Raw genomic sequence first — 26863 nt, forward strand, 5'->3', positions numbered from 1 at the left:
CAGGCCCAATCCCCACCAAGCCCAAAAACCATCCCATGCCCTAAAACCTAATCCTCTCTGCCCCTCCCTAAACAGTACTCCCCAGACCCAACCCCATAACCCTAAGCCTGAAAACCTTCCCCTATCCTAAAACCTAACCCCCAGCCCCTCCCTAACACAGTACCCCCCACCTCCATGCTCAATCTCCCCCGCACTAAGCTCAAAACCATTCCCCCTGCCCTAAAATCTAACCATCCTCCCTAAAACAGTACCCCGCCCTTAGCCAAAAAAAATCTCCCCCACTCTATAACATAATCCCCTCCCTAAAGCAGTATCCCCTCCACCCTCGGGCCTAATTCCCCCCTCCCCTCCCCCCAATCCCTAAGCCTGAAAACCATCTTCCTGGGCCTAAAACCTGACCCACCACCCCTCCAGAATCCAGAAAGTTCTTCGGGCTGAAAAACTACTACTGATAAGTAACTATTTTGTTCCTCAACATAACACTTCCAGTTTTCTTTGATTTACCATTCCATATGTTTGATGAAGTAGGGTGCTGGCTCTGGATTTCTAATTAAGTATTATATTGGTTCATATCCTCCAGAAAATTAAACATTCCATTAAACTCAGTCTGAGTTTGGCATGTTTCTTGGACTTTAACCAGCAATCTTTGGAGTGCAGCACGAAAAGCAAAATGAATTTTTGCTACATCCAGATGAAGTTGGTATAGGAAGCTAGGTTCTGGTTGAAGTACCCCGCAACCCCCACCCACACTTTTTGCTGGTTTTTTTATGCAACTTTGAGGTGAACTGGGTTCCTGCTAACCGGGTCCACAGTGCCAGTGTTTCTTCCCCAAAACAAAACACCTGCTCAGTTGATCTACAAATGATCCAGCCCTTTAGCACCTCTGTAAGTCCATAGTAAATGGTATCACTGGTACGAGGGGCATGGAACCTGAAGAGGGCCTCTAAGAGCTGCAGCACAAGTTGTGCCACTTCAAGGGACCCAGCACCAAACTTATGTAGACTGCCATTGCTGTGTGACAAGGTGTTACCAAATGGGAAAGCAGGACAAGGCACACACTTGTGTGTCACATCCCCTAAAACACTGCTTTTAATATCTGTAAGTCACTTCTACAGCAGGCCTTTCAACCCTAAGGCAGAGTGCATTATATTACAAGTGAGGGCATGCATGCATGCATGCATGAACAAACAAAGATGCCCCTACTGTGTCTTTGTCGATTCCTACTCTCTAAACAAATACAAGAATGTCCACGTGAACCTAGGTATAATTATCACAAAATACAAATCCACATGAAACTCATTTACAATCAGTTTAAATATTATAGCAGAAAACTCTTGCTATTGGTTAACTCATGCAAAAAAATATTAAATGAAGATTAAAATCAGCTGTCTAGAATCTTTAAAAAAAAAAAAAAAAAATCCACTGAATCCAGTACCAACACATGTGAAAAACGTGCTTTTTAATGCTTTGAAACCCGCATCTGCATATAATGGTGAATCATTTTTATAAGCATACTTTAGGAAAATAAACAAAGAGTAATAGTGATCCCCAGGGGAGAAAAGAGACACCACACCATAAAGCAGTAAAAGAAATCGCTTATAGTTCAGTGATCTTTGGTGTATCTCACAAAGACACTCCTATTAAGTTACGAAGTATGCTTGTCAGTACATTGATAATTCAAACCTTAATTGAAGAGATCTTGTCCGATTAACGTGTCAACAGCGTATAGACACTCATGCTGGATTCTAGGGTCTCATCAGGACAAAAAAATGACCTGGGGAATGGTGAAAGGTTGGAATTATTAAAGAAAGCTTCAGCTGGATGTCGAATATTGGTATCACTGTCTGACCCAGCATGGTACTTTTGTCACCTTAATATAAGAGCTGGGTAGACCGGCAGCATCTTCCCACAGTGGGGAACGCTGTCTTTTCCTAATTCTGAAGTCTGGATATCGATTCTTAGACATAGTAAGTATGCGGGGAAGCCATTTTGAATTCATGTCAATACGAGTTCTCCAGCTACATGATGGCTTCTCTTAACATATTGATTTTTTTTTTGTACCAAGACATCTTATATGTAAAAAAAACCCTCATGATTCCAGTGATGGACCTATTAATACATACACCCAGACGCCATCTTGTGGTGCCCTCGGAAAAACATACCAACTACTAGTGCGCTCACTCACCGGTTCTTGCCAGTCTGCCACCAGCAGACAAGAATCTGACCTCCCTGGGTGAGACTCTCTGCTCTCTAGAACCACTTTAAATGTTCTTGTCCCAAAGGCTTAATGTCTTGGAATTCGTAGGAACAGTTGTTGCAGAGCACATTGTTGATGTAAAGTACTATGGATCTTGTAGTGAAATGGACTGAAAAGATGTGTTTGTCATGTACTCTGGATCTCTATACTTTCAACTTCATGCTTTCAAAGTTTGGCATTCTAACAGTATTAATTTCATGGATCTGTGAATTTGCCATTACAAGAACACAGAGGTGGCCCCTTTGGTATGGCAGATTAGCATTGTGCAACCCCCCACCCCCACCCGTTCACCACAGCCAAAAATAAAAGGATTTTAAACCATGTTTATTGTTTTATATTTAAAGGGGCAGAGCCATCGGGGATGACATGCAGGGAGAAGGGGAGTGGTGTGCATGTGTGTTTGGCCGGCTGTCTCAGGATGGCCAAACACATATGCGCACTGAGCGCTCTCCAACCTGGCACTGTTGCCGGGTTGCAAACAGCAGGCCCAGGCTCCCAGTCTGCCTTGGTGCGCAAAGCCAGGGCGCTCAGGCAAATCCTAACATTGCTCTCATGCTGCCAGCTGGGAGCTTGCAGTCCATCTGGAGATCGGAAGAATGGTGGTGCAGCTAAGGAAAGTATTTTTTAATTTTTATTTTTTATTTTTGTTTTTCAAATTTTTTGTTCACTCTCTCTCCGCCACTTTGCCCAGCTGCCAGCTGTGACTAAAAGAACGTCATTGCTTTTAAGTCATCTAAATCACTTCCTGCACATTTACCTCTTGCAGAATCGCTATGCCATACTTTTTACAAAGTCCCTTCAAAGCCTCTTATCTTTTCCTCCACAATGCATTTATTTTTAATTTAGACAGTTATGCATCCTAGCCTGAGGATAACGGGCCACACTAACAAAAAATAAAGTAACAGATACAGTATGTCCATAAATAGGGATACTTTAAGGAGAAGGGGAAAAAATCAGGACAGTTAATTAATGCACTACCAAAATACCAGTTTTCAAAAACATAAGTATTCATACTGTAAAATTGCCTGAACGTTCGGTACAAGGCGGCTATGTAGTGGAAAAGAATTCCACACACGTGAATGCACTGCAGGGAATCAACACAGTAGAACAGCTCACCTAGAGCACAAACAGCTTTTCTCTTATTTTCTTAGTGTAACAATCAAAGAAACCATCAGGGTTGACCTAATTTTTTTTTTTTCCCTCACCGTTCATGGCCTCTTCAAAGTTCAGGTACACTACGTGAAGCTAGCAACAGGATAGTGCATTACTACTAGTGGGGCCTTGGTAGCCCAGCTGCTTCAGCAATGCTGATAGGCTACTGGAGACTCAGGAGACTCATACCTAGTCAGAAATTAAAGTCCAAGGACAGAAGCAGGACTCCACAAATATCTACAAATGACCAACACGGTTTGCTAGACCACTAAATACACCATAAATATGTATCATGCAAAATGGAAACCGGAACCATTGCATCACTAGGAATGATGCAAAGACTAAAGTCACAATGAAGAATAGGGGATGGAACAGCTGATAGACACTTGGAATAACTCAGTATGTCATGCTAGGGTTTTGTTTCCCAACATCCTTAAAGACAACTCCCAAGGAAGGTTAAGCAACTAGTAATTGTGTATAATCTAACATCATCTGAACCACTGCTTTCCTGACTACAGAATACAGTCTTGAACCACACTTGCTGGGCAAAAACCTTCAATCCAGATGTGGGTAATAGCATAGATAGTGTTGGATGCAGTTGAATGCGGGTTGTTTGGGTTTTACTTTTCATTTCCAAATATTAATGGGCCGTTGTGGATGATAGCATCGCTGCTCGCAGTAGGTCCTCTGGACTAGCACAGTCTGGCATTAGTATTTACCAGTCCCTGCCACTACTTCCCATTTTCGGAACTCTGAAACCCTCCAGGTGGACGAAAATGCAAAAGAAAATTATTACCGAACATACTGTTTCTATGGTAGCTCTGACGACTAAAATGTGATCAGATTACAACAAAGTCATGACTTATTATTAAGACTGTAACCTTTCACACAGAATACTACCTGTGATATGTTGAACTATAACTGTGCCAACAGTAAGCTTTTGAGTGGCAGAAAACGAAGTAGGAATGCAGTGAAAGCCAGTCGAGATGCTCCATTCATTTGAATAGAGCATTGAAGGCAGTGCATGGTATTAACCACCTTCAGGATTTTTTGTTGCAATGGGAAAATGCCATTTTTGAAAAGATGTCAACTGCAAAAAAATTGATATACATTTTTTTCACGCAGATGGCAGAACAGCAAAATCCCCTTGCAAACGCCGTATGATATACGCATTCAGAGTACCTGAGCCAAAGAATGAAAAAAGCGCACTGAGGAGTTGACCAGATTCTGTAGCTCCCCTTGTTGACCTAAAAAAAAGTGCTTGTTGTGGGCACATTCTGAACAACGGTGTGAGCTCCTGAAGTACGATTTATTCTATTAATCTTCGAAAAAACTTTCAGAGGTTTTTGTCCCTAAGGATCAGTAAATGTCATGGTTACTCCAAAGAGGCCGTTTCGGGAAGACCGGTGTGTAGCATACAGCTTTTATGTTTGTGCATGCATCTGATCTAGCTCCATGTGATATATTTTGCTCCTTCATTCTAGAGTTGTTTACAAGGTTTATATTTTCAGTTACATGTTGCAACATATTTTCAATCTGTTTTCCTCATTTACTGATATTAAAATTGCTCGTCGTTCGATAAAATACAATGTTTGCTTTTAGGCACCATTATGGTTCACATTCACCTTATGTTATTGAAGTATTAATGTGGAAGCTGTCCTTTAATTGCAGACACCGGAGACTCTTCCCGGCCATACCAAAGCAAAGGAGCACTACCGAGAGGATAGTGAGTGGCTGAAAGGTCAACAGATAGGCTTGGGAGCATTTTCTTCCTGTTATCAAGCTCAGGATGTCGGAACTGGCACACTGATGGCTGTTAAACAAGTAAGTGTCCATTGCAGTTTATTATAGGCTATGCAACTAAATCAACATAAAACAACCGTTTTTTCGTTTATAAGATAAATGACTCTTATAGATTGGGTATCGTTATGCTTGAAGTTCAATTAGTACATCCTGAAACTGGTAAAAAAAGCAGTGCGCTGTGATTTGTTACACTTGTGATCACTGTTTGAATCATATAGGAAATTAGACCTTGCCATAACAGGCCTTTGTGTACAAATCAAGGACTGGTGTTTTTCATCCAAGAAAACTGTGTTGTATAGCAAAGATTAACTTGATTCAATCACTGCTGAATTCAGTGAGAAAAAAATGCTGCTGAGTACTTGCCGCATTGTAAATACTGTTTACTGTCTACAGTGTATGAATTTAGCTTTGTCTTTAAAATATATTCTAAATCATTGTTTTGATTGAGCAACATCTTGCTTCTGCGTAGGAGAGTACACCGAATGTTAACTATATCAGGTGATTCTGCAAGACTGCTTCCAGAAAGTAAAATCATTCAGACCATTTTTTCACAACTATAGAAAATGCATATACAATCTGCCAAAACGTGACAGTCATGTTCTCAAAGGGTTTTGCAGTATGTTATTTTACAGTGGGTAAATTAATGAACTTCAAGATGTCTGTCTGTATAAGGTCTAATTTTGGAAATATAAAGGCGATAAAGAGCAGACAGGAATGCTTCAGAGGACAGACAAGTGTAAGACTGCATTTAATACCATGAATTAAGTGTTGCTGGTAACGGGGCTTTTTTTAAGCTGAAAAAAATAGCAGCAATAAGCAGCTCTGTTATTGGCCATCACTAACATGTTTTGTCATTTATATCCAAGCTCGGAAAGCGTTAGTAAGGCTTGCCTGCCCAGAATGGTATGTTTGGCATCATGTATTTGATTCCATTTTTAAAACCTAACTTAACTGCAATGTTTAAATGCATAATTAAACATTACCAATTTAATAGAATAAGTGTGTGATGTGGGGCAAGGGAGTTAAATTAAAAAGTTTGAAGCCCACTGCTCTAAAAGGTGGCTGACCCCCAGCTGGTGTATTTAACATTGAGAAAAGAACACAGGCATGGGCCTACAAAGAGGGTCTCTGACGGGAAGGAAGTCCATTGCCTTTTTTTATTTTGGAATGCAAAGGTGGTGTACAGGAGCAGAAGAGGTACATCAAAACCCTGAGACAGGAAGATAGCATGTTAGCGCCAAATAGTGCTTGAAGGGATTTGATTCAGAACCAGTTGTGCTTGATTTTCCAGGGCAAAGTTTGGAGGTTTTCTGATTTTATTAAGCCTGCCACTGAAAATACAGAGTGAGCTCTACTCAAATGGCAATGAGTTCTGCTATCTTGAAATACTTTTTGAATTGAGAATTCTGGAATAAATAAGCCCAGAACACAATTTAAAATGGAGAACAGGAGAGAATGACTGAGGTTTGGCCTGGTAGCTACTTTTACCCAAAAACTATAAGTGAATCTCAGGGGTCAGACTAACTGGCCCTCCTGTAGCCTCACAGACAGAAAAAAGACAAAAAATTGAATTTTGGAAGAAGATGAGCCTGATGGAAACAACGCATGTTTAGTTATTTTCCCCCACATTCTTTGTTAGACATGTCATGATTTCTACTCAACGTTTAAAGTTTGTATTATCCTTGAGGACAATATACACAAGGCAAAGGAAACTCCCTATGTGACACCATTGTAGGACATAAAGCCTGTACCTATTGCATTTGAAAAGCATGAAGATTCCCAAATAAAATTATTTTGATAAACCTGCCACAAATAAGAATAAGCAGCATTGATGATTTGCTGTAAATGGTAGATATGATAGACAAGTCCTGGTAAAGTAGAACACGGTTCGTAGATGTCTGTTTGGGGCTACTAATGATGGTGAGAGGCAAGGACAGTTGTATTTCGCTGTGGTCAAACATAGCATGGATTATAATTTGAATTTCTTTTGTCATGTTCTCTTTCCTTAATTAGTTCTTTACAATTCCCTGATGTAGGTGACATATGTGCGGAATACATCATCAGAACAAGAAGAAGTGGTCGAAGCCCTGAGAGAAGAAATTCGCATGATGAATCACCTCAGCCATCCCAATATCATAAGAATGCTGGGTGCAACATGTGAAAAGTGTAACTACAATCTCTTTATTGAGTGGATGGCAGGTAAACAACAGATTCTGCTGGTGTAAAATAATGCACCTGATAAAATATAGTGGGCTGTTTTTTTTTTGGACACTTTCTTTTTGAGCGACAGCTGCTTTGGATCTTCTTTACTAATAGCTGTGTGTGATTACCTTACCATCCTGTTCCATCTTGTCCCATCAGTCTCCCTTCCCATTAAACCCTGTAGCATGGAACATAACAGCTGCTTGTGAAATATTGATGTGAATTGGCAAAGCTTTCACACAAACCTGCATTTCAGTGATATCATTTTCCACATTTTCAAGCAGATGGTCTTTGCAATTTAAAGGTTCTGCATATCTTATACCTTCTAGCATTTGAGAAACAAAGTATAGGGATTTGGCAGTTTACAGTTCTGTGAACTAACATATACATAGTTAGACATATGTGAACCAACTTATATATTTCTTTTTTCTGTGCCTTTGTACATTGTTTTTCTGATGGATCCTACTACCTGCAGATTTCTCCCCTGTTGAGTTATCCCTGATGTCCATCACTTACACTCTTAATTGCCTTGGGTCGGGCCATGATGACAAGTTGTGCGAGTCTTGCCTCAGTATGCACCACAAGGCAATTAAAGGAGGGGGATGCCTAACTTTTTATAGTGTGGGCCCATTAGGACAAATGAGGCCAACATTGTTCCTGGACCCACTTGAATTCACCAACTTCAAGCTCACCAAGCAGGCATAAGAATTGCAAGAATAATTCTTCAAGAGGCAAATTGTCCAGGTTCCTCTTACTCCCACAGGAGCCTCATCCTCTGATCCGGAGTTAGTGCCACTAAAGCCCTCTGAGCTGGTGCCGCCGGCAGATTCCACCCTGGCATCCTCCTCAGAGCCTGTGGTCTACCAGCCCAGCGTGAGCAACCTGTACTCTCATGCTGCTGTATCCTGACTTCCAGGCTCAAACCCAACTGTGTTATCAATATTATGCATTTCATCTTTAATATTACTCCCCTCATCCAATTACATATCAGCCATTCAATCAAAAGTGAATGTGATTCACAGCAGGCACGTGTAATTGTAATTATGTTCTGCAACATGATAATCAAGTTGTATTGACTATATTTTCAGTCTTTAAACACAGACTGTTTTGTACCTTATTTGGTATTGATTTCTGAAGATGTTCTAACTGGGTGATAACTACATATTTATTGTTCAAAATGACTCAGTCTTGAAGAATAAAAAAAAAAGCAAGAGGGCATCAAGTCACTGTCTGCTAATTCTTTATTCTAAGTTTCAACAACAATGAAATAATACTTAAAAGCTGGACACAAGGAGTAAGGAGCTAGAGGGGAATCTTTGCTCCTGGTGACCATGGGATAGGCAGTGCAGAATCAGATCACTGATTCTAAATGAATGCTACCTGGAAGTGAGGCACTTAGTCTTCGCTTGCTATACTTATCAGTATAGCTGGCCATGAACGACAAGCATTGAACATAAGCCCTGTTGTGCAAACAGTTATGCGGATGGACACTGAACTGTGCACCCAAGGCTCATCCTAGTTTATAGAGCTCTTTCTGACCTTTGCTGCATCTGGGGCACTCGGGCAGTATCAAAACACCCCTAATTCCCAGCCCGGAAGAGGTTGGGCTGGGCCATGTCTCTTGGTTTTAATTTTTCGGCGTCCCAACACTACCTCTGCCGAGATCTGGTAGGCTGTCAGTTTATTTACTTTTGTATTGAAAAATGGGCAAGCATAAAGGTAGCCACCTTAAAGCCAGCGCTTATAAGGGAGAAATTGGCCATGGAGACAGAGATTGGCCATGTGGAAGCAAGTTTGGACTCAACCTTGAGGAGACCAGGTCTTCTGGGTGGCAGTGCAGTTGAACCTTATAGAGAGCTGACCGATCCATTCCAGCAGGTTAACGCCTCATCTGCAGCCACAGCACCAACTCCATAGAGATCATCTGCTGTAATCCTCCCATGTAATCAGTGTGTGGCACAAGATTCCCAGACGCTGAATTTGCTTGAAAAATCCAGCCATACTGCTGGCTCACCTCTGAAGAAAATTAGACAGGATCACTTGGCTGCTTTGAAGGCTACTTTAAGGACCAAATACAGCTTTGTTCCCCCGCTCTATCTGGGATACATATTCTGAAACAAAGTAGACAATCCTCATGTTGCTCCTGAGAATTCAGTGGACAAGAGCTCACATGTCAGACCCGGAATACTGCCAGGAATCGAAATTGCACAATGGCCTTATGTGCAGGCTATTGCTCCCACCCAATCAGTTCCTCCACAGCATGTGAGAGAGCGACGTGCAGCCTACACTCTTACTTCCTTGGTGTTAAGTACACAATCCAAAACGGAAGTGGTGATGATGGAGTTGAAATACAAGCACAGGGTGGGAACCGAATATACGCAGAGTAGTGGTAAGGACGAGGAACAGGTCACCTGTCTATATATATTCCCCTGAAATGTATACTGTATAGATTTGTGCTGGAAAATGTATCCAAATTGGAGACTGTTCTCTTTGAATCGCATACCTCGCTATTTGTGTCATTTTGGGTAAAAAAATAAAATAAAAAAAAAACACTCCGGGTGTCTGTCTGACTTGTCAAAAGATATTGTGTGAGGCAGGAGGGTATCGTGTATCGGCCCCTCCCCCAAACCATCACAAGGTGACGGTGTAATAATAAATTTTAGAAGATCACAGATGGTGGGAGTCCTGCCGTGGCATCTTTGATACTTAACATCCCTATTAGGGGCTATTAGAGTTTATCCCTTTGGATTCCTCTATGGTGGTGGAATCCCCCATACGCGCATAAACTACAAGTGGAGCTCAACCGAATTACCTTCAGGGGGGAAATATTCCAACAGAATCCCCCTCAGGAGGGAAATATCCCAACAGCCCAACAACAGAATTTCCTCATACTCTAGAGTAGGTTTGAGGCCCCATCTTTCCTGGAGCAACAAGACTGACTACGGCATTCAGGAAATAGTGTGGAGTCCTTGGCGGAATCAATCCTGACCACTGTGAGTGAGCACCGATTACTGAGTAAGGATAAGGTAGCCTAAGGGGAAACATAATTTTGTGGAATGTAGCAGGCCTGTGTTCCAAACTTAGCACTGCAGATTGGGCAAGAATAGTGGAGCCGTTTCCTGTTGTGTGCTGCGAAGACACTTGGTTAATGGATCGCCCATATATAAATAGTTATATCCCTTATGTCTCTGCTATCTCCCTCAAAGTCAGGTCAGCCAAAGGAGTTTTGGCCGCCTTTATTTCTGTGGCTTCAAAAGAGTTGCAGTTCGAGAACTTGATGTTTTTCCATATTATCAAATGTTTTTGCTAAAATTGAAGAAACCATTCGACCTGCTTTTGATGATTTTTTTTTATTACAGTATCAGGAACCGAGGTGGTGGATGGAGTAGAGCACTTAGTATCACAAAAAGTCCTGAATGAGAATATGAAGGAGCTCCTTATAATTTGGATGGGGAATTTTAATGTTCAACATGTGATTTCAAAATGTTGGAGTCTTGTGGTATTTATGATGAGTTTGAACAACCCCTCCCACATTTTAGACACAGCCTGTATGGCTGTATTTGCACAATATCTCACAAGTAAAGAGTGTAGGCAAATCTTGACATATATAGAGGCCAAGGCAAGCTCCATGATAGACTGTCTTAATTGCAAAGAACCTTCAATCACTTTCACAAGGGTTATAGGTATTGGCAAGCTGCTTAAGCGACCATAACCCTCTAACACATGGGTACTCACAAACTTTTTCTCGGGGGCCAAAATTGCAGTATGGTTTGCGGCCGAGGGCCGCACTGAAGTGACAGCGGGGGGCGGGGCTTAGAGGGGGCGGGGCTTAGAGGGGGAACAACCACCCCACCCCCTTTTTCAAAACAATGCCCCTACCCCAGTAACACACACAGCGCGCACACATACAGCGCCATCTGCTCTCACCCCTACCCCAGTAACACACACTGCGCCATCTGCACACAGCGCCATCTGCTCACCCCTACCCCAGTAACACACACAGCGCGCACACACAGCGCCATCTGCTCTCACCCCTACCCCAGTAACACACACACAGCGCACACATACAGCGCCATCTGCTCTCACCCCTACCCCAGTAACACACACAGCGCCATCTGCTCTCACCCCTAGCCCAGTAACACACACTGCGCCATCTGCACACAGCGCCATCTGCTCCCACCCCTACCCCAGTAACACACACAGCGCCATCTGCTCTCACCCCTACCCCAGTAACACACACTGCGCCATCTGCACACAGCGCCATCTGCTCTCACCCCACCCCAGTAACACACACACACAGCGCCATCTGCTCTCACCCCTACCCCAGTAACACACACACACAGCGCGCACACACAGCGCAATCTGCTCTCGCGCCTACCCCAGTAACACACACACATCGCACACACACAGCGCAATCTGCTCTCACGCCTACCCCAGTAACACACACTACATTAAAAACAAATAAATAAATAACCAAAGAGCCTTACCTGACTCAAAGCACTGTAAAGATGCCACAAATGTGGAACAGCAGGCAGGCAGGCGGGCAGCAGACGTGGAGCCGGTGACAGGAAGCAGACGACCAAAGCCCCATAAAAGTTAGCTTCAAGCGCTGACTTTTATGGGGCTTTGGCTTCCAGGATCGTCAGGGCAACGGCATAAACAATGGCCGCCGTATGTAAATATAGAGGAGGGCCGCGGGAGCATGCTCCCGCGGCCCTCTATGTTTACATACTGCTGCCATTATGATATGGCGTTTGGTGTGCGTCTCGCGGGCCGCCAAGCTAGGTCCGTGGGGCCGCTGGCGGCCCGCGGGCCGTACTTTGAGTACCGTTGCTCTAACAGTTCCCCTAAAACTGGGAATGGGTAAGGTTTCTAATGGAGATGCTTGGCAATACATGGTAGGTTTTAGCAAGAAATAAAGGCCTAAACATAAAGTGGGGAAAGATTGCTAAAGATAGTTTCCTGAGAGATCTTATTGTGAATAGCCAAACTGAAATAGTTGTGGCCTTACAGGATGATCCAAAAACAGCAGACATCATACAGGCCTATTCCTCTTTAACTGATTATATGGCTCAAAGGCTAGTGAAAGATCCAGTAACAGCCCTCGGTAGTTCAGTGGGAGTGTGTGCAAGCCCGGAGCTCTCAGAGGTGATTGCTCAGGAATTAGGAGGGACAGGAAAACCTATAAAGCAAGCGATTGTAACCAGAAAAGGCAAAATAAGAGAAAAAGATTGGGAAGACTTTAAAACAGCAAGTGCCCTGAAAGATTTGTATGCCTTTTGGCAGGTGGTCAACTCCCCAAACCTGTGGCAGATCACCTGTTAAATGTAGAAATGGGCATACCAGCTAAAGAATGGGTGGAATATTTTTCCAAAATGTTCTCTTCTAGTGCCCAGGCCATCTGTAAGGTGGGATAGAGGGAAATGCTGCTGGCCAGGATCTGGCCTCTGCTATAACCTTTAGCAGATCAATTGAAGTTTCAGATGTTATTCTGACCATACAAAATAGTCCCCGTGTAAAGCCCTGGGCCCAGATAGAATTCCATCCGATTTATATAAATCCCTGCTGCAAGTTTGCCCTGCACAATTTCCAATGTCATAAGATCTGCTATAATTGGACCCCTAGTTATAACATGCCAGGAAGCAATCATTGCCCAAGGGTGGGTGGGAAAGCCCCACTGCTATTGCCCTATCTCTCTGTTAGATAGCTCATTGAAAATCTTTGCTAGAATAATTCCAGCAAAACTAGAAAATTGGGCAGTGGAAACCCTGGGCCTTCCTGATGCTCAGTTTGGGTTTCGTCCAGGCCTAGGAACAGTAGAGCAGACATTAAACCTCTGACTTATTTTTCAAAGATGCCCAAAGGCAAAATAAGGATGTATTCATCTAGCTTTTATGCACCTAACTTTTGCTTTCGACACAGTGGATCGATCAAAACTTTGGAATATTATGGAACCGCTAGGGTTCGGCACCTCAATCATAACTCTGCTCTCCAGGCTCCACGCACATACAGTAGCAAAAGAGCACTATAGCAAGGAAGGCGAACTGACAGAAGAATTCACATCGGTTAAGGCAAGGCTGTGTTTCAGCCCCTTTTCTCTTTGTTTTATATATTAATGGGCTTGAGGTCCATCTTTGTAGTATTTGGAAGGATTTACCAATAGTTAGTTCATGTCCCTGTCCTAGTTCTTGCAGATTATGCAGTCCTCTTAGCAAGAACAGCGAGTGGCCTTTAAATTCTGCTGGACACCTTCAATAGTTTTATGACCAACTTGGGCCTTAAGACAAATAGAACAAAATCATTCATAATGAAATGTGGCCCAAAAGTAGTCCAGCCAGGAAGTTTGTACTTGGTGACTCTTAGATTGTATAAGTCCCCCATTTTACTTACCGAGTTGTGCCTATGGATGTTGATTTTAATTGGACATTTTAGTGAGCCTCAGAGTTTTACAATTCCAAAGGTCTGTTTTTAGATTTTCTAAAAGGCTGGAATTACAAGTGAAAGAGTTACTTTGTGTTTTTAGGAGTAAGTGTTTATCCATCGCCTCTTTTGGTCCTGGTGTCTGGGGCTATGTTAATAATAATTCCTTCCAATTGGTTAAGAATACATTTTTGCAAAGGCTGTTGGCAGTACCACGATTGACCCTGACATTGTTCAGCAACGAAGAAGCTGGGCTAAGGTACATGGAAGATGATGTCAAACTTTAGCCTTCGTTACTCTGGCTCAGAGTTTGGAACAAACCCAAACCCCACTTTTGTAGATCAGTCCTGCATAGCCCTGGACATGACCTTAGATGTACCATGGCTCAAGTATGTTAAAACTGTTATTGACAGCTTTAGGTGTTCCGGAATTCTTTTCTAGTCTATACACCCTTACATCCAGAGCAGTGTGTAAAATTGGAGAGCTTTTTCATCAGCACAGTCATGCCACACTGGCATGGCTAACAGAGGCTACAGGGCAGTAGGGGACTGGTGAGAACAGTTGGGTCTCACTCCGCATCCCACACTCTTCCTGCAAATAATTTTAAGTGAGCAGCATAAATTCCTGATGTCTAGGTTCTGCCTTAAAACTATACATTTTCTGGTGGCGTTCCCTGTGCGCAGGGCACATGGTTTCCATCGTTATCCCTCTGCCTGTGTGACGTCCTCTAGCACCAGAGCACAAAGCACTTTATATTATTTTTCACCTTATATACTGCACTGAGAAGGCAGTTTCTGCAACCAGTACTAATATGGCCAGGAATCTGGTCCAATTACTTAGCTTTTGCCTATTCGCACAGTCTGGGTAGTGAGGAGGTTCTCCATGTAGTATTGAATTATAATTTAACTGCTCTGGGAATTCATAGTAAATACCCCTAGGCTACTGATGCCACCTTCCTCCCCCCCCACCCCCCCCCCCCCTCTTTGGACTGCATCAGCTGTGAGGTCGATTCCATCAGCATCTACATCCTGCAGCCAGTGTGCTTTGTGGAAGATCACTGATCAAGAAGAGAGGCCCAGAGACTGTTGAAGGAGAGGTAAGGCCAAGGAGCAGCTCTCTTATGACCACACTTTTTGGGGCCGTTGTGCGTCCAACACCAATCCACCAGACTTTATAGGACTGGAGGGGGGTTAGACAAGGGTCCTTTTGATCAAGCTATGTAGTTTGCTTGTCTCGCTGTAGCCAGTGGCCTGGATACCTCACCGGAGCTCAAGATTAAGTTATTTTGTGGTCTCCTGCTGCAAAGGTTACACCTTTTCATTCTGTGGTGAGGAAGACAGCAGAGGTTTCGGACCTACTCTTGCCATCCATTAACACTAAGACAAATGCTTTGACAGAAGTGTTACAACCTAGGCTCCATCTTCTGAGCCATTACTCCCTTTCGGTGACACTTTGGTGGATCCAGTATTTGTAGCATGGGAGAACCTCACTTCATCTCCTTCAGTGAATAGATTGAGGAGCAGAAACTATTGCCTGACCACTGGGGACACACCCCCTCCCTCTTTCCCAGACATCCTTTTCCAGAAAGCTTGGTAATTCAAGCTGCTTGCATTTTAGGGCATGTGCTAGTATTTTTCCCAACCACTCTGTTGATCAGAGTCCAAACAGCAATAGGCTAGGGAGAAGGAAATCTTTTCTGCAGGCAGTATGGCATGAAATCCTTATGTCTTGGCCAAATATGGACATGCCCTCTGGGACATGACACAGCTAGTTGTTCCTCATATTCCTGATGATGTCAAAGCCAATTTTTCAGAGGCTATTAGAGATTTGCTAATGTGTCTCTCTGCATATTAGCAAATCTGGTCTGAATACTGCTGACCTGGTGGTACAAACTAATGTGTAATCTCACAGTACACCTGCTCTCTTGGCTGCTGAGGTCTGGATTTCTTATAGACGAAGTTGATTGTCCTTGACCTTCCCTTTGGCGCCACCTGCTTTGGGACAAAGCTAATTCTGCCATGAAGAGGTTCAAGGCCAGTAGGGCTACCACTAGGCCTCTATATCCACAACAGTGTCAAAAAGGATTATAGATATTTTTACCACTTCTGAGGCTTCTCAATCGATTTCAGTTTTCATCAGAGGCAGTCCACTCAATTTTAGCAGCTGCCACCCCAAAATCCCCTAGTCAGACAATAAAGGGGCAGAGGTAAAGGTAAGGGCTGAAGATCCCAACGTCCTGTTATCTCCTCCTCCATGGGGGAAGCAGCTCTTGTTTGTTACTGCCTTAGCACCAGGAACATGCAGGGCCCTCCTCTCCCTCACCCCCAAGCGATGGCCAAGGAAGTGACAGATGCCTCCACTTTCAGGCAGGGAGCTCACTTTGAGGATCTGCACATCTCTGGCCTCTGCTCTCCAGAAGAGCAGGTGCTTCATATGAGCCTGCTAATGCTGCAAGCAGTTCTGCTCAAGGCCTTCCTTTCTTCCATACTGGTCTGTCCAGTTCTTGACGGCCAATGCAACTACAGTGTGGTACATGAACAAGCCAGGGAGAGTAGGTTCTCAACTCCTTACTGAAGAGGTGTTGAGGCTGTGAACTGACACCATCAGAGGTCCTGGTTAACAGCTAATTATCTGGGGGAAGGAGGTCTCTGACTGTCCGAGCCAACAGCCTAGGCCTGCGCTATCATGCTGATCACGAGTGATGTCTTCTATCAGAGGCAGTCATGGATATTTTTGCGGTGTGAGGAACTCAGGTGGACTTGTTTGCTGCTTCTGAAAATGTTCAGTGCCAGCAGTAGTGTGCCCTCCAGTAGCTGTTGAGGGGAGCCTTGTGGCACACATTTCATTTGAGGTGGAACATTATTCATCATTACTTGTTTTTCACCATACCCTGGATTGCTTGAGTTCTGAGGAAAATCCCTTGCAGTCCTGACTGTTAGAAGTACTCCGGTTTGCATACTCTTTTGCTCAGAGAGGGTGTAGAGAGGGTGTGTGGTGGGCACTGTCAAGGTTTGTTCAGCGTTCCTTTATCTCCCAGACCACCCTCCTACCTTCCCTTGTTTAGGTCCCTTGTTGAGGTGAGGTTCCTCAAGGAGAAAACTAAATCTTGTTCTCACTTTTTTGGATGGGGGCTCGGTTTGATCCCCTCCACAGTTATCAATTATATTTGTTGACTATAAAGCCATTCTTTTTCATTGCCATTACTTCAAGGAGGCAGGTGAGTCAGCTTCAAGCGCTGAGTGTCTATCCGCCGTTCACATCTTTTTTTCTCCCCGACAAAATGGTGTAGCAAACCAGAGTTGCTTTCCTCCCCAGGATGGTTACTCCCTTTCCCTAGAACCAGTCCATCACCTTTCTGTCTTTCTATCCCCTTTCCCATCACATGAAGGAGTGTCCATCGCCTCGATCCTAGATCAGTGGTTAGTTTTTATACTGACCATTGGAATACATCACATTAGATGACCAGCTCTTTGTCACACTAGGAAGGACAAAGTGTTTCAGAAGTGGACCTTGTCCCACTGGATCATCATTTACATTAAAATGTGCTGTGCCTTTGTCAAAAATGAACTTCCTTGGGCAATAAAGGTCCACTCAACCAGGACCAAGTCATTGTCGTCTTCTCTTGAGAGGTGTTTCCATCAGAGATCTTTAGGGTGAAGACTTGAGCTCTTTAAACATTTGTCAAATGCTATTTTCTCTTGGATACTTCTGACCACAGGTTCCTCACTTGTAGAATATGCCCGAAGATCCAGATGTTTCCTCAGCGATGCTCTCGCACACCGCTTGGTGATGGTGGGCTGTTCCGAATCGGCCTTATTCCACCCCAGAGCATAGCCACATATAAGTGCCACCCTTGCGTTTCGATATTGGTTCCTTTCTTTCCACACCTTCTAACATGGATCCAGAGATCCTCTTCCTTTTTATGTCGATTCACATTCTTTTTCTACTGTGCTAGGAAACAATGCCCCACCGAAAACCAGAGTTCAAATTGTGCTGTGACTGTCTGAAACAACTATTAGTGATGGACCCTCACAAGGTGTGCCTCTGGTGTCTGGGCTTAGGGCATGAATCCAAGTCGTGCGATTCAGGACTGTAAAAACCAGACCAGCCTCCTGCACCTCTCCAACAGCCATCCCAGTTCTTTTGTTGCTGGGGGAAGGAGATCAAGCAGACATCATAGGTTACCAGGAACACAGTTCTTTTCAGTCAGTCGCCCCTGCTGATTTCTCACAGATCCACCTCTACTTCTAATACAAGGTTATGCAATTTGTGTTTTGCACTCCACTGTATCTGATCGCTGTTGCTCCATCAGTTCACACTGAAGGCATGAAAGACTTGACATAAACTGATGTACCAGTGTGGGTGCTATGTGGCTTCTGTAATGGGCCTGACATCACGGCGTGCCCCCACAGGAGCCAGTGCCACCTACTGGCTTCAAGTTCTCATATCGAGTCCGATGCTGGTATAATTCAACATTTACAAAATTTACAGGTAGCTAAAGTAGCCACCAGAAAAAATAGCAAAAGAAAAGTACAACTTTTTCATTCTGCTGTTCTGATGTATACTTATAAAGATGCCTTCCCTTTTGAATGTCCCCAAACACAAGACTGGATCCCAAATGTTTCCAGAGATTGCTCCCAAGCTTCACTACATGGTGCCATCTTGACTTCGTGGTGGCTTCACACCTATCTAAAAGTGATAGCACCAAGCTCTGTCAGTGTTACCTCCAGATGCTGACAAAGTATGTTTTTTTTCCTGCACCATTTGATGCAGATCTGGGGTTGCACTCTCTTAAATTTTGTCTGTGTCTTACTCAGCCCAAATATTTTTGGACAGTGTGCTAGGATGATAGTTTACTTAGTGGGGCTGATCCCACTCCAGGTCCAACTCACAGTCCTCTGAGTTAGAGACAGAGTTGAAAGTTAAGTCTTGCCATAGGTATAAGAAGTCAAAAGGAAATGTTTCTCAAACCCCCCTTACTCCAGTACCAAATAGAAGTCATGCAGTCTGCACAAGTAGGATCTGACTCGACCCACTCAGGCTATCCTAAGGCTGATCCTGACTCCAGCGTTTCCAGCAGCAGATATAGGTGGTCAAAATCCTGCACTTCTCCTGGATGAATCTGGGTTCCTCTGGAAAGCATTCGTCCCCCTGGATCTGACAGGGCCTCCAGTCAGACTACTGATAGTGGGGGCCTCACTTGGCAGCACCTAGCCCTCATGCTTTTGTTTGGCCCCATCTGATGCCAGCTTTTCCACCCCACACCAAGGCCGTGTCAGTTGCAGCTACTCCAATGCTGGCCTTCACTCCAGCTGTGCCAACTCCAGAACAAACCCAGATGTCTGTTTAAGACCTGGAATTGACTTTGGCCCAAGACACACCATTACCTCATCGCCAGTACTACTGGAGTCTAGAGACTTTATTTGGATCAGATTTAAATGCTGTCCAGGGTCTTCAAAACATTTCTTGTGATATAGATGCATTCAGGAATGTGAATAATTCACACCTTCCTCAATACATTAATTCACGGATGTTTTGATTTACAAAACAGTATTTGCCTTGATATGTCAAATGGGAGTCAGAGTTGAGCTCCCACAGGATGTCTCTGTACAGAGTGTATCTCTGTTGCTGCAGTAGTCCACAGAACTGCAGTTCAGTTTCTCATGGTAGAAACCAAGGCAAATGTAATGCTCTCTTGTTGGCCTAGTAGGGCTTCGCTGCAGCACCTGTAAAGGTTATTTGTCTGCCCTTTCCGCCTTTCTGTGTTAACGTTATCAACATTGTTTAAGTTACCAGTTGTCATGTCTGTTTTGAAAGGCCTCAAATGTTTCTTTCTTCAGCCTTTCTCATTGCCACGGTGGGACCTAACTTGGTCCTCACATTCATGATATGCTCACCTTTTGAGACTGTGCACAGCTGTTCCCTGAGGATGTTGGCTATTAAAGCTGTTTTCCTCATTAACATTATTTGTGCCCTCGGTCTCTGCAAGCTACAGGTGCTGTCAGTACTTTTCTGAACAAATTGGTGCTTTGGACTATGGTCGCATTTCTAACAAAGGTAATATCACCCTTTGTGAGACAGTCCATCACACACTCTACATTCTTCTCTTCACAACACCCCACTAAGTAAGAGTAAGGGGTTCGTTGGCTGGATTCAAAGAGTGCCCTTAGTGTTTTGTTTGGATTTGCTATTGCTAAGAAAGGAATTGAATGGTCTTAAATTTGTTATGCCCTGATCAAGGAGCAACAGCCTAAGAGCCATCAGGCTCACTACTTCGGAGCCAAGGCTGTCACTGTGGTGTTGGTGAGAGGTTTTCTGGTACTGGACACTACCAGGCTGCTGCATTGGTATATGTCCACACCTTCCCCAGGCATTACTGCCTTGACCATCAGGCCTGCAGGGAGGGCCATTTTGCTTGATCGGTTCTTAGGGATTTCCTCATATGAATCTCGCCCCTCATACCATCCCCCTTTTGTGTGAGGAATCTACCGTTAGAAGTATCCATCAGACCAAGCTACTTTAACTTCAGTAACATTCTTTCTTCCTTCAGATTCCTCATTGCTCCTCCCTCCTCATTTCTGTGAAATAGGCTTTATGTTTCTGAAAAAAGTCCCAAGTTAGGATTTGCACACTGTCATGTTTACCATCTGTCATGGTCAATTTGCACCTGAGGACTCAAAAGCATTTAAAAGAAAACAAGTCAATCCAAGGTGGCTCCAATATAGTGCCCTGTGGTGTGATGCTGCTATGGAGTTTGATGACTCTACCTACTGGTACGCGGGAGCAATTGCTGGAAAAGGTTTGATCCAGTGTGGCATCTGAGTATATTCTTAGCATATAGAGTAAACACCAGAAACTGTTTTGCTTAGCTTCCGTAACTTCTTATTCACAATTCTGCTTTGGGTGCTTTCCATTACCTTTCAGTACATTTTACTTGAAGAATACTATACTACAATGACACGTTATTAGGTCTAATTTTGACACGTAGATTGTTTTTTCCATTTGTCTAGAACTATCTCTGTATGCACTGTTGAAAGTGAGTTAAGTACAAATGAATTTATTGTCACATTTTCAGGTGGATCAGTCGCACATTTACTCAGTAAATATGGAGCTTTTAAAGAATCGGTGATAATTAACTACACTGAACAACTACTGCGTGGTCTTTCATATCTCCACGAGAACCAAATTATTCATAGAGACATCAAAGGTAAATCTGCTCAATATATTTATATTATACAGTGCTAATATTGTTCAGAAAGAATTTGTCAGTTGGAGATTGTCTTTACAGATTACTCTTGAAATCCATTTGTGGCAGTTTGCTGTTTTAAAATTGGATTCCATGTGTGGTCTGTTCAGTAGCTTTTGACTACACTAATACAACACCATTAGTGAACATGTTCTATTTGATACAACAGCTTAAAGACAAATGGGGGGGTTAGGTCATATTTTGTTTTTTTAATACTTTTTTAAAATTGAAATATACCACTGGGGGTATCATCGGATTGTTGCTCTTGGCCAAACGTATACAACTGTTTAACTTTGTGCATACAATATGCAACTGATTTTCAGGTTGCATCCTACCAGAGTGAACATTCTTAAATGTTTTTTCCACTTCCATTTGATCTGCAGCGCATTACTATGGACGAATGTTTGTAATAGTGAGCCTACCAACATTTCAGGTTAAGATAGTGGGGATCAGATACTAAGCCCTTACGATTTAGACATCTGCCCAGGTTTGCAGCACAGGTGAAGAATTGGAGCACAGTGATGGACAAACATTTCTCTTTTTCTGTTTCTGCTCAAGTGTAAGGTTGGAGGATAAAGGTTTTTATCACTAGGGTACCTAGAAAACAATTGTTCCTGTGTTATCTTTTCCTCATAGTTCAAGAAGCGGTGGTTATGGCCATGTGTGGATTAGATTATTATAATGTAGATTCTGTGCCAGCCTCTGTACTTGCTGAACGAATTGCAGAATTGACAACATTGCTGTGCATGTTCTGCTTTGGCTAATGTTGTATTATCCTGTACTCCATGCACTAGTTTCTCCCCACTATCTGCTGGTTCGATAAGATTACTTCCTTAATAAAACTCATGGTTGTCTGTAATTGGGGCTCTGTTTTTTGTGTAATGCTCTACGGTTCTGTCCATTTAGTCGTGTTTTGAGATGAACCCAGTTACTTCCTTAAATTGAGAAACACGGGGATTGACACTACCTACATTTCCAAAACCATCTGTATTTTCCCTCGTTTCATCCCACAACCCAAGGTTGTGGAAAGGAGGTTTTGTTGACCTGATGGGTGTGTAAATAGTCTTTGCTTTCGGTCCTCAGAAATTCTGTGTTCTTCAGTCTACTGAGGATAATAATAAGGATGCAGTTAAAGGCACCTCATAAATCCTCTTGAAGATCTGTGATTTTTCAATCTCATGCTGGAAATATCCAAATTACATAAAGGTAAAATGACACACCTTTTAAGTACTGAAAAGCCCCACCCTGTTGCACCTCAATAAGACCTTTAATCTTCTTTTCTCTTCATGACTACATTGTAGTTCTGTAAGAGCAGCTTGAAATTGCATCTTTACTAGTTGTACATTAAGCTATGATTGCCCTTTCTTGTGTTTCTCCATCTCCTGGAGCACTCATTAAAGCTTTTGTAAACCACTATTTCATGGTTATTTTCCAAATTTTTATTTATAGATTTTGTACTAAAAAGACTGCCTGGCGTTTACCTGTAATAGTGCTACAAATTTGGATTTGCATAGTAGTCTGGTTTGACCACTTTGAGTGTTCTTCGTAAGTTATATGTTGTTGTAGATTAAGTTTGTAGCAGTCCACTTAGTACACCAACCTTCTTGCCTTCTGCAGTAAACCACGTTTGTCTCTAATATTACTAGAGGACTCCATATTATTAAATCTACCATGCCTAGTACTTAGGTTTTCTTTTACAAATCAGTGTTTCCACCTGTTAGTCTTAAATGGTTCACTGGAAATAAACTAGGACTACAGCTCCAAGAAGTTTGTTAAAGGAAAGCCCAAGCTTGTAGAATGGGGTCCCAGGTCACCTAGAGTAAACTAGTAACCGTATCTACATGTTCACTATGCAAAATAGTAGAACAGCAAAACGCTTAGAGTCCTGTGTATACAGAGCATCTAATTAATGAAATGTAGATAACTGAAAGAAATACAGAGGTTCATCTAGTGTTACTGTTTTTGCCAGGTGCAAATCTCCTCATTGACAGCACTGGTCACAGGCTACGGATTGCTGATTTTGGAGCGGCTGCAAGACTAGCATCAAAGGGAACTGGTGCTGGAGAGTTTCAAGGACAGTTGCTGGGGACTATTGCGTTTATGGCACCAGAGGTACAATCAGTTTATTTCCGTTTGATGGCAATTACCACCACCAGCATTATCTTGGTGAATGCAATGAACAGCATACTTGAACCCTTACACTGTGTACTATTATTACAGAACTTCTATTTCACTGTGATCTATTAGCTTTGAAACCCTTTGCTATTGTTTGATTTTCTTCACATATTGAGGGCATCCCACTGTAAGTAAATAACATGACATGTAGAATGGTGGGTGCAAAGCTGCTCTCTGTATCCTCCAGAACAGAATGAGGAACTTGAAGCACTAGTTATTATTGCACCATTTTAATATATTTTTTAATGATTTTACATTTTTCAGTTGTATTTCTTTCCCTTTTCTTTTATTGGTACAAGACTTCCTCAGGATCTTGTTAGGTACTTAGTTGATTTCGACGTTCAGAAGTTAGTCCTTCATTAATCAGGCTTTTGCTTCATCTACACATAGTGTTTCAGATTGCACAGAAAGTGAAGAAGGTATGTACAATAACATTGGAGCCACAGATTCCATGCTATCTCCATCAGTATTGACACTTTAGTATAGATTAGAGGAATACATTTTTGACTGATGATACACGTGTGCTCAAGCCTCTGGTGGATTAATACAGTTCTGTGGGAGTCTATTTATCTGTGACCCACTGTGACCATGTGCCACCACTGCCCTTGACAAACAGCTACTTCCACATGACAACATGATGAGAGAAAGTGTGCAGAGATTTTTCGTAGCTGCAAAGATGTATAGGCAGATCATTGATACTCTAGTCTGACCTTGGACCTTCAATTCATATAAAAAGCTCCCAGTATTAGGCCGCGTCTGCTAGCGTTCATAGAAAGGCAGCTATAAAATTGTGGGAAAGAAGTGTAATCACAGTTTGACACGAAGGTTAAAAATGGGGGGAGGGGGGCAGTTTATCCTCAATGTAAGACATGTACGCAATATCCTTTGAAAATAATCTCAATATGTTCACCTTCAAGTCAAAAGCTACTACTTTAGAATAAGTAGATTTTATGGTGAAAACTTTAGCCTGTGCGTGCTGTGCCACTGGAACCAAACTGTACCTGACTGAAGAAGCTAAAGTAGGCCAGAACTTGTCTTGGGGTGCTTGTGTTCCGGTTAAGAGAGGAGCTGGCTTGGTAGTTTGGTCTGGACTCCTCCACCTGAACCAAGACCTGGGCTGATTTATGAAAGAAATTGCCAATGCTTAGACTATTTTCTAGCATTCCTCTTATTATTTCTTGTGTTCTTGATAACCGTCGCCCATCAGTGTGATTCACAGCCCCATCAGAAAGGCATCTAGCTATGCATGTAGAATCTGCACAAAATGTTAATCTGTGCAAAATGTGGTTCTAAGGCATCAACAGTTTTTAATGGATGCTTCAAACAGGAGTTGCCTTACCTTTTGAAATCCCCCAAGTGCCAAACTGGATGCAGAGCATTTCCAGCAATTGATTCAGCACGTTGGTAGGTGGTGCATCGGACCCAATGACCGCTTCATTGCACCTCCAGAAGTTGAGCCATGTATAGGTGCTAACACTGTGCAGTTCCTTTTTTTCTTGAGCCCTTCTACGTGTATCACAGGTTCTGCTCCTGAGCTTTGTCAGTGATGTAGGAGGCTGGCTCAGTTTATAGTGTACACCTATGGTGCAGCACCCTATACTGAGTCCAGGCAAATAAAGGCTTCTCTATTACAGCACTACTACTAGACTAGCATTGGTACATCTCCCTTTGGGGATATCTGCACTCAATACATACACAAAATAGCCAACAAAAATAGCATAAAATATACAGGGCCCTAAGGAGGGACCAAACCATATACTAAGAAAGTGGAATGTGAAATAGGGAACCCAACCAAGGTAAGTGTGGTAGTTAGCTAGGGCTTGGGGTAGATGAAAACACCAGAGGTAAGTACGTAAGTGTCCCCAGCAACCAGGTGCAAGGTAGTTACCCACCTAATCGTCCTATAGGCTAATACTGGGAGTAGTGGTTGGAGTTTGTGGTATTCAGGACCTTCCCAGTGGCCCTTGAGGAAACCAGCAGGCAAGAGGAAGATTGGAAGTGCCCCCACCCGAGGATACCCAGAAGTCAGGAGTACCTGCACCAGGGGACCTGGATGCAGAGGGGAGAAGAGACTCTCTGAAGTCAGTGGATGCCTCGGATTGTCCCGCTGCTGTCACGACTTGTGGACCAGGCCAGTGGAACCCAGGGAAGGATTCTAGACATGGAGCGCATGAAAAGGAAGGGGACAGAGTCCAGCTCCTTTGGAGGTGCCCAGGTGGTCAACTGGAAATGCCCACCCTCCTAGAGGTGAAGTTCCTGCAAGTCGGTGGAGGAAGAAGTCCAGCTGCTGGGGTCCAGGAGTCACCTACGAGCTGTCCCTTGATGGTTGCCAGGTTGCAGGAGGGTCTGTGACCAGCCAGGTCATCAACAAGCACTGGCAAATGCAAGCAGGAGCTGAAGAGGTATTTGCAGAGTTTTGGGGACCAGCAAGGTCCAGGAGACTCTACCCTTGATGGGAAGTCAGGGCTGGCCCTCAGCACGCAGGAAGGCCAGCAGAAGTCGTTAGAGCCCTCACGAGTGGCCCACAGGCAATGGACACACGGGGTCACAAGGAGTCCTCACCAGCACCACAAAACAGAAGTCCCACGTCGCAGGAGTTGCAGGACAGGGGCTGATCTTTGAGTTGCAGAGTGCTGGAGCTTCTTGGCGCCTGAAGATCTCCTAGAGGAAGAGTCAACAAGCCTTGGCAAGTGCCACAGTCGAGGTGCAAAGGGGTTCCAGTCCAGTGGCAGGAGCAGGGGCCCATAGTCTCCCAAGTTGGTCACAAGACCAGCAGGACCCATAGGAAGCCACAGACTCACCACCTGTGAAGCAGAGCCTTTTAATGTTCGTAGAACAGCAGACCCCACCAGCCGCCGGTCGAAGTTGTCTTAAGGTGCCTGTGGATGCAGGGGTGTGAATCCTTCACTCTAAGGGAGATTCCTTCCTGCTTCCAGGTGCAAGTAGAGTCCTTGTTACCTTGGAGGATGCACAGCCTTAGATGTTGTAGAATTCGTGCAGGATCAGGAGAAACAATGTTGCGATGGGAGCCTTCCCACCAGAAGCAGACATGTTTCGGTTCCAGACCAGCAGCAATTCCAGAGCTCAGGAACAGAAGATGTCTTGCAGAGAGCACCTTAGAGAGTCTTGCTCGATGAATCTGAGGGCCCACCCACTGTTGAGCCCTTAAGTAACCCTAAAAGGGGGTTGGTTGGTCACTCTCAGAAGTGACTCACCTATTAGAGGGGGTCAGGGACGTTATCATCCTTGCCTAACCAGTCAGATGCTCCCAGGGCCTCTGCCCATCTTGTTTCCAAGATAGCAGAATCAAGTGACCACGTGGCAGAGCTGTATGCACCTCCCTAGGGGAGGAGCTGGACAGGGGGGTGGTCACTCCCCCTATCCTTTGTTTAGTTTTGTGCCAGAGCGGGATCCGGGGGTTCCTGATCTGGTGCAAACTGTATTATGCCAAGAGGTCACTAAATGTGCCCTTCAAAGCAGTCTGGTGGTGCTCAGAGGCCAGCCCAGCTCAGCCCTTAGACACCTAATACACAGGGGGACGTGGTTGCACCTCTCCCTTGTGTGAGATCCTTTGTTCTGCCTCTCCGGCCTGTGCACGAGGGCCGAAC

General features: G+C 43.7%; 1 protein-coding gene across 1 annotated transcript in view; it reads left to right on the forward strand.

Annotated features, from left to right (window-relative positions):
- The window catches only part of MAP3K1 (mitogen-activated protein kinase kinase kinase 1), a 416577-nt gene that overhangs the window by 282311 nt on the left and 107403 nt on the right, over window positions 1-26863 (forward strand). The window contains exons 15-18 of the mRNA XM_069222317.1: window positions 5081-5233; window positions 7249-7411; window positions 20910-21041; window positions 23050-23192. Coding sequence (XP_069078418.1) covers window positions 5081-5233; window positions 7249-7411; window positions 20910-21041; window positions 23050-23192 — 591 coding nt within the window. The remainder of the gene's footprint in view (window positions 1-5080; window positions 5234-7248; window positions 7412-20909; window positions 21042-23049; window positions 23193-26863) is intronic.

Source organism: Pleurodeles waltl, chromosome 1_1 (genome assembly GCF_031143425.1).
Source record: "Pleurodeles waltl isolate 20211129_DDA chromosome 1_1, aPleWal1.hap1.20221129, whole genome shotgun sequence".
In the NCBI taxonomy this organism is placed as follows: domain Eukaryota; kingdom Metazoa; phylum Chordata; class Amphibia; order Caudata; family Salamandridae; genus Pleurodeles; species Pleurodeles waltl.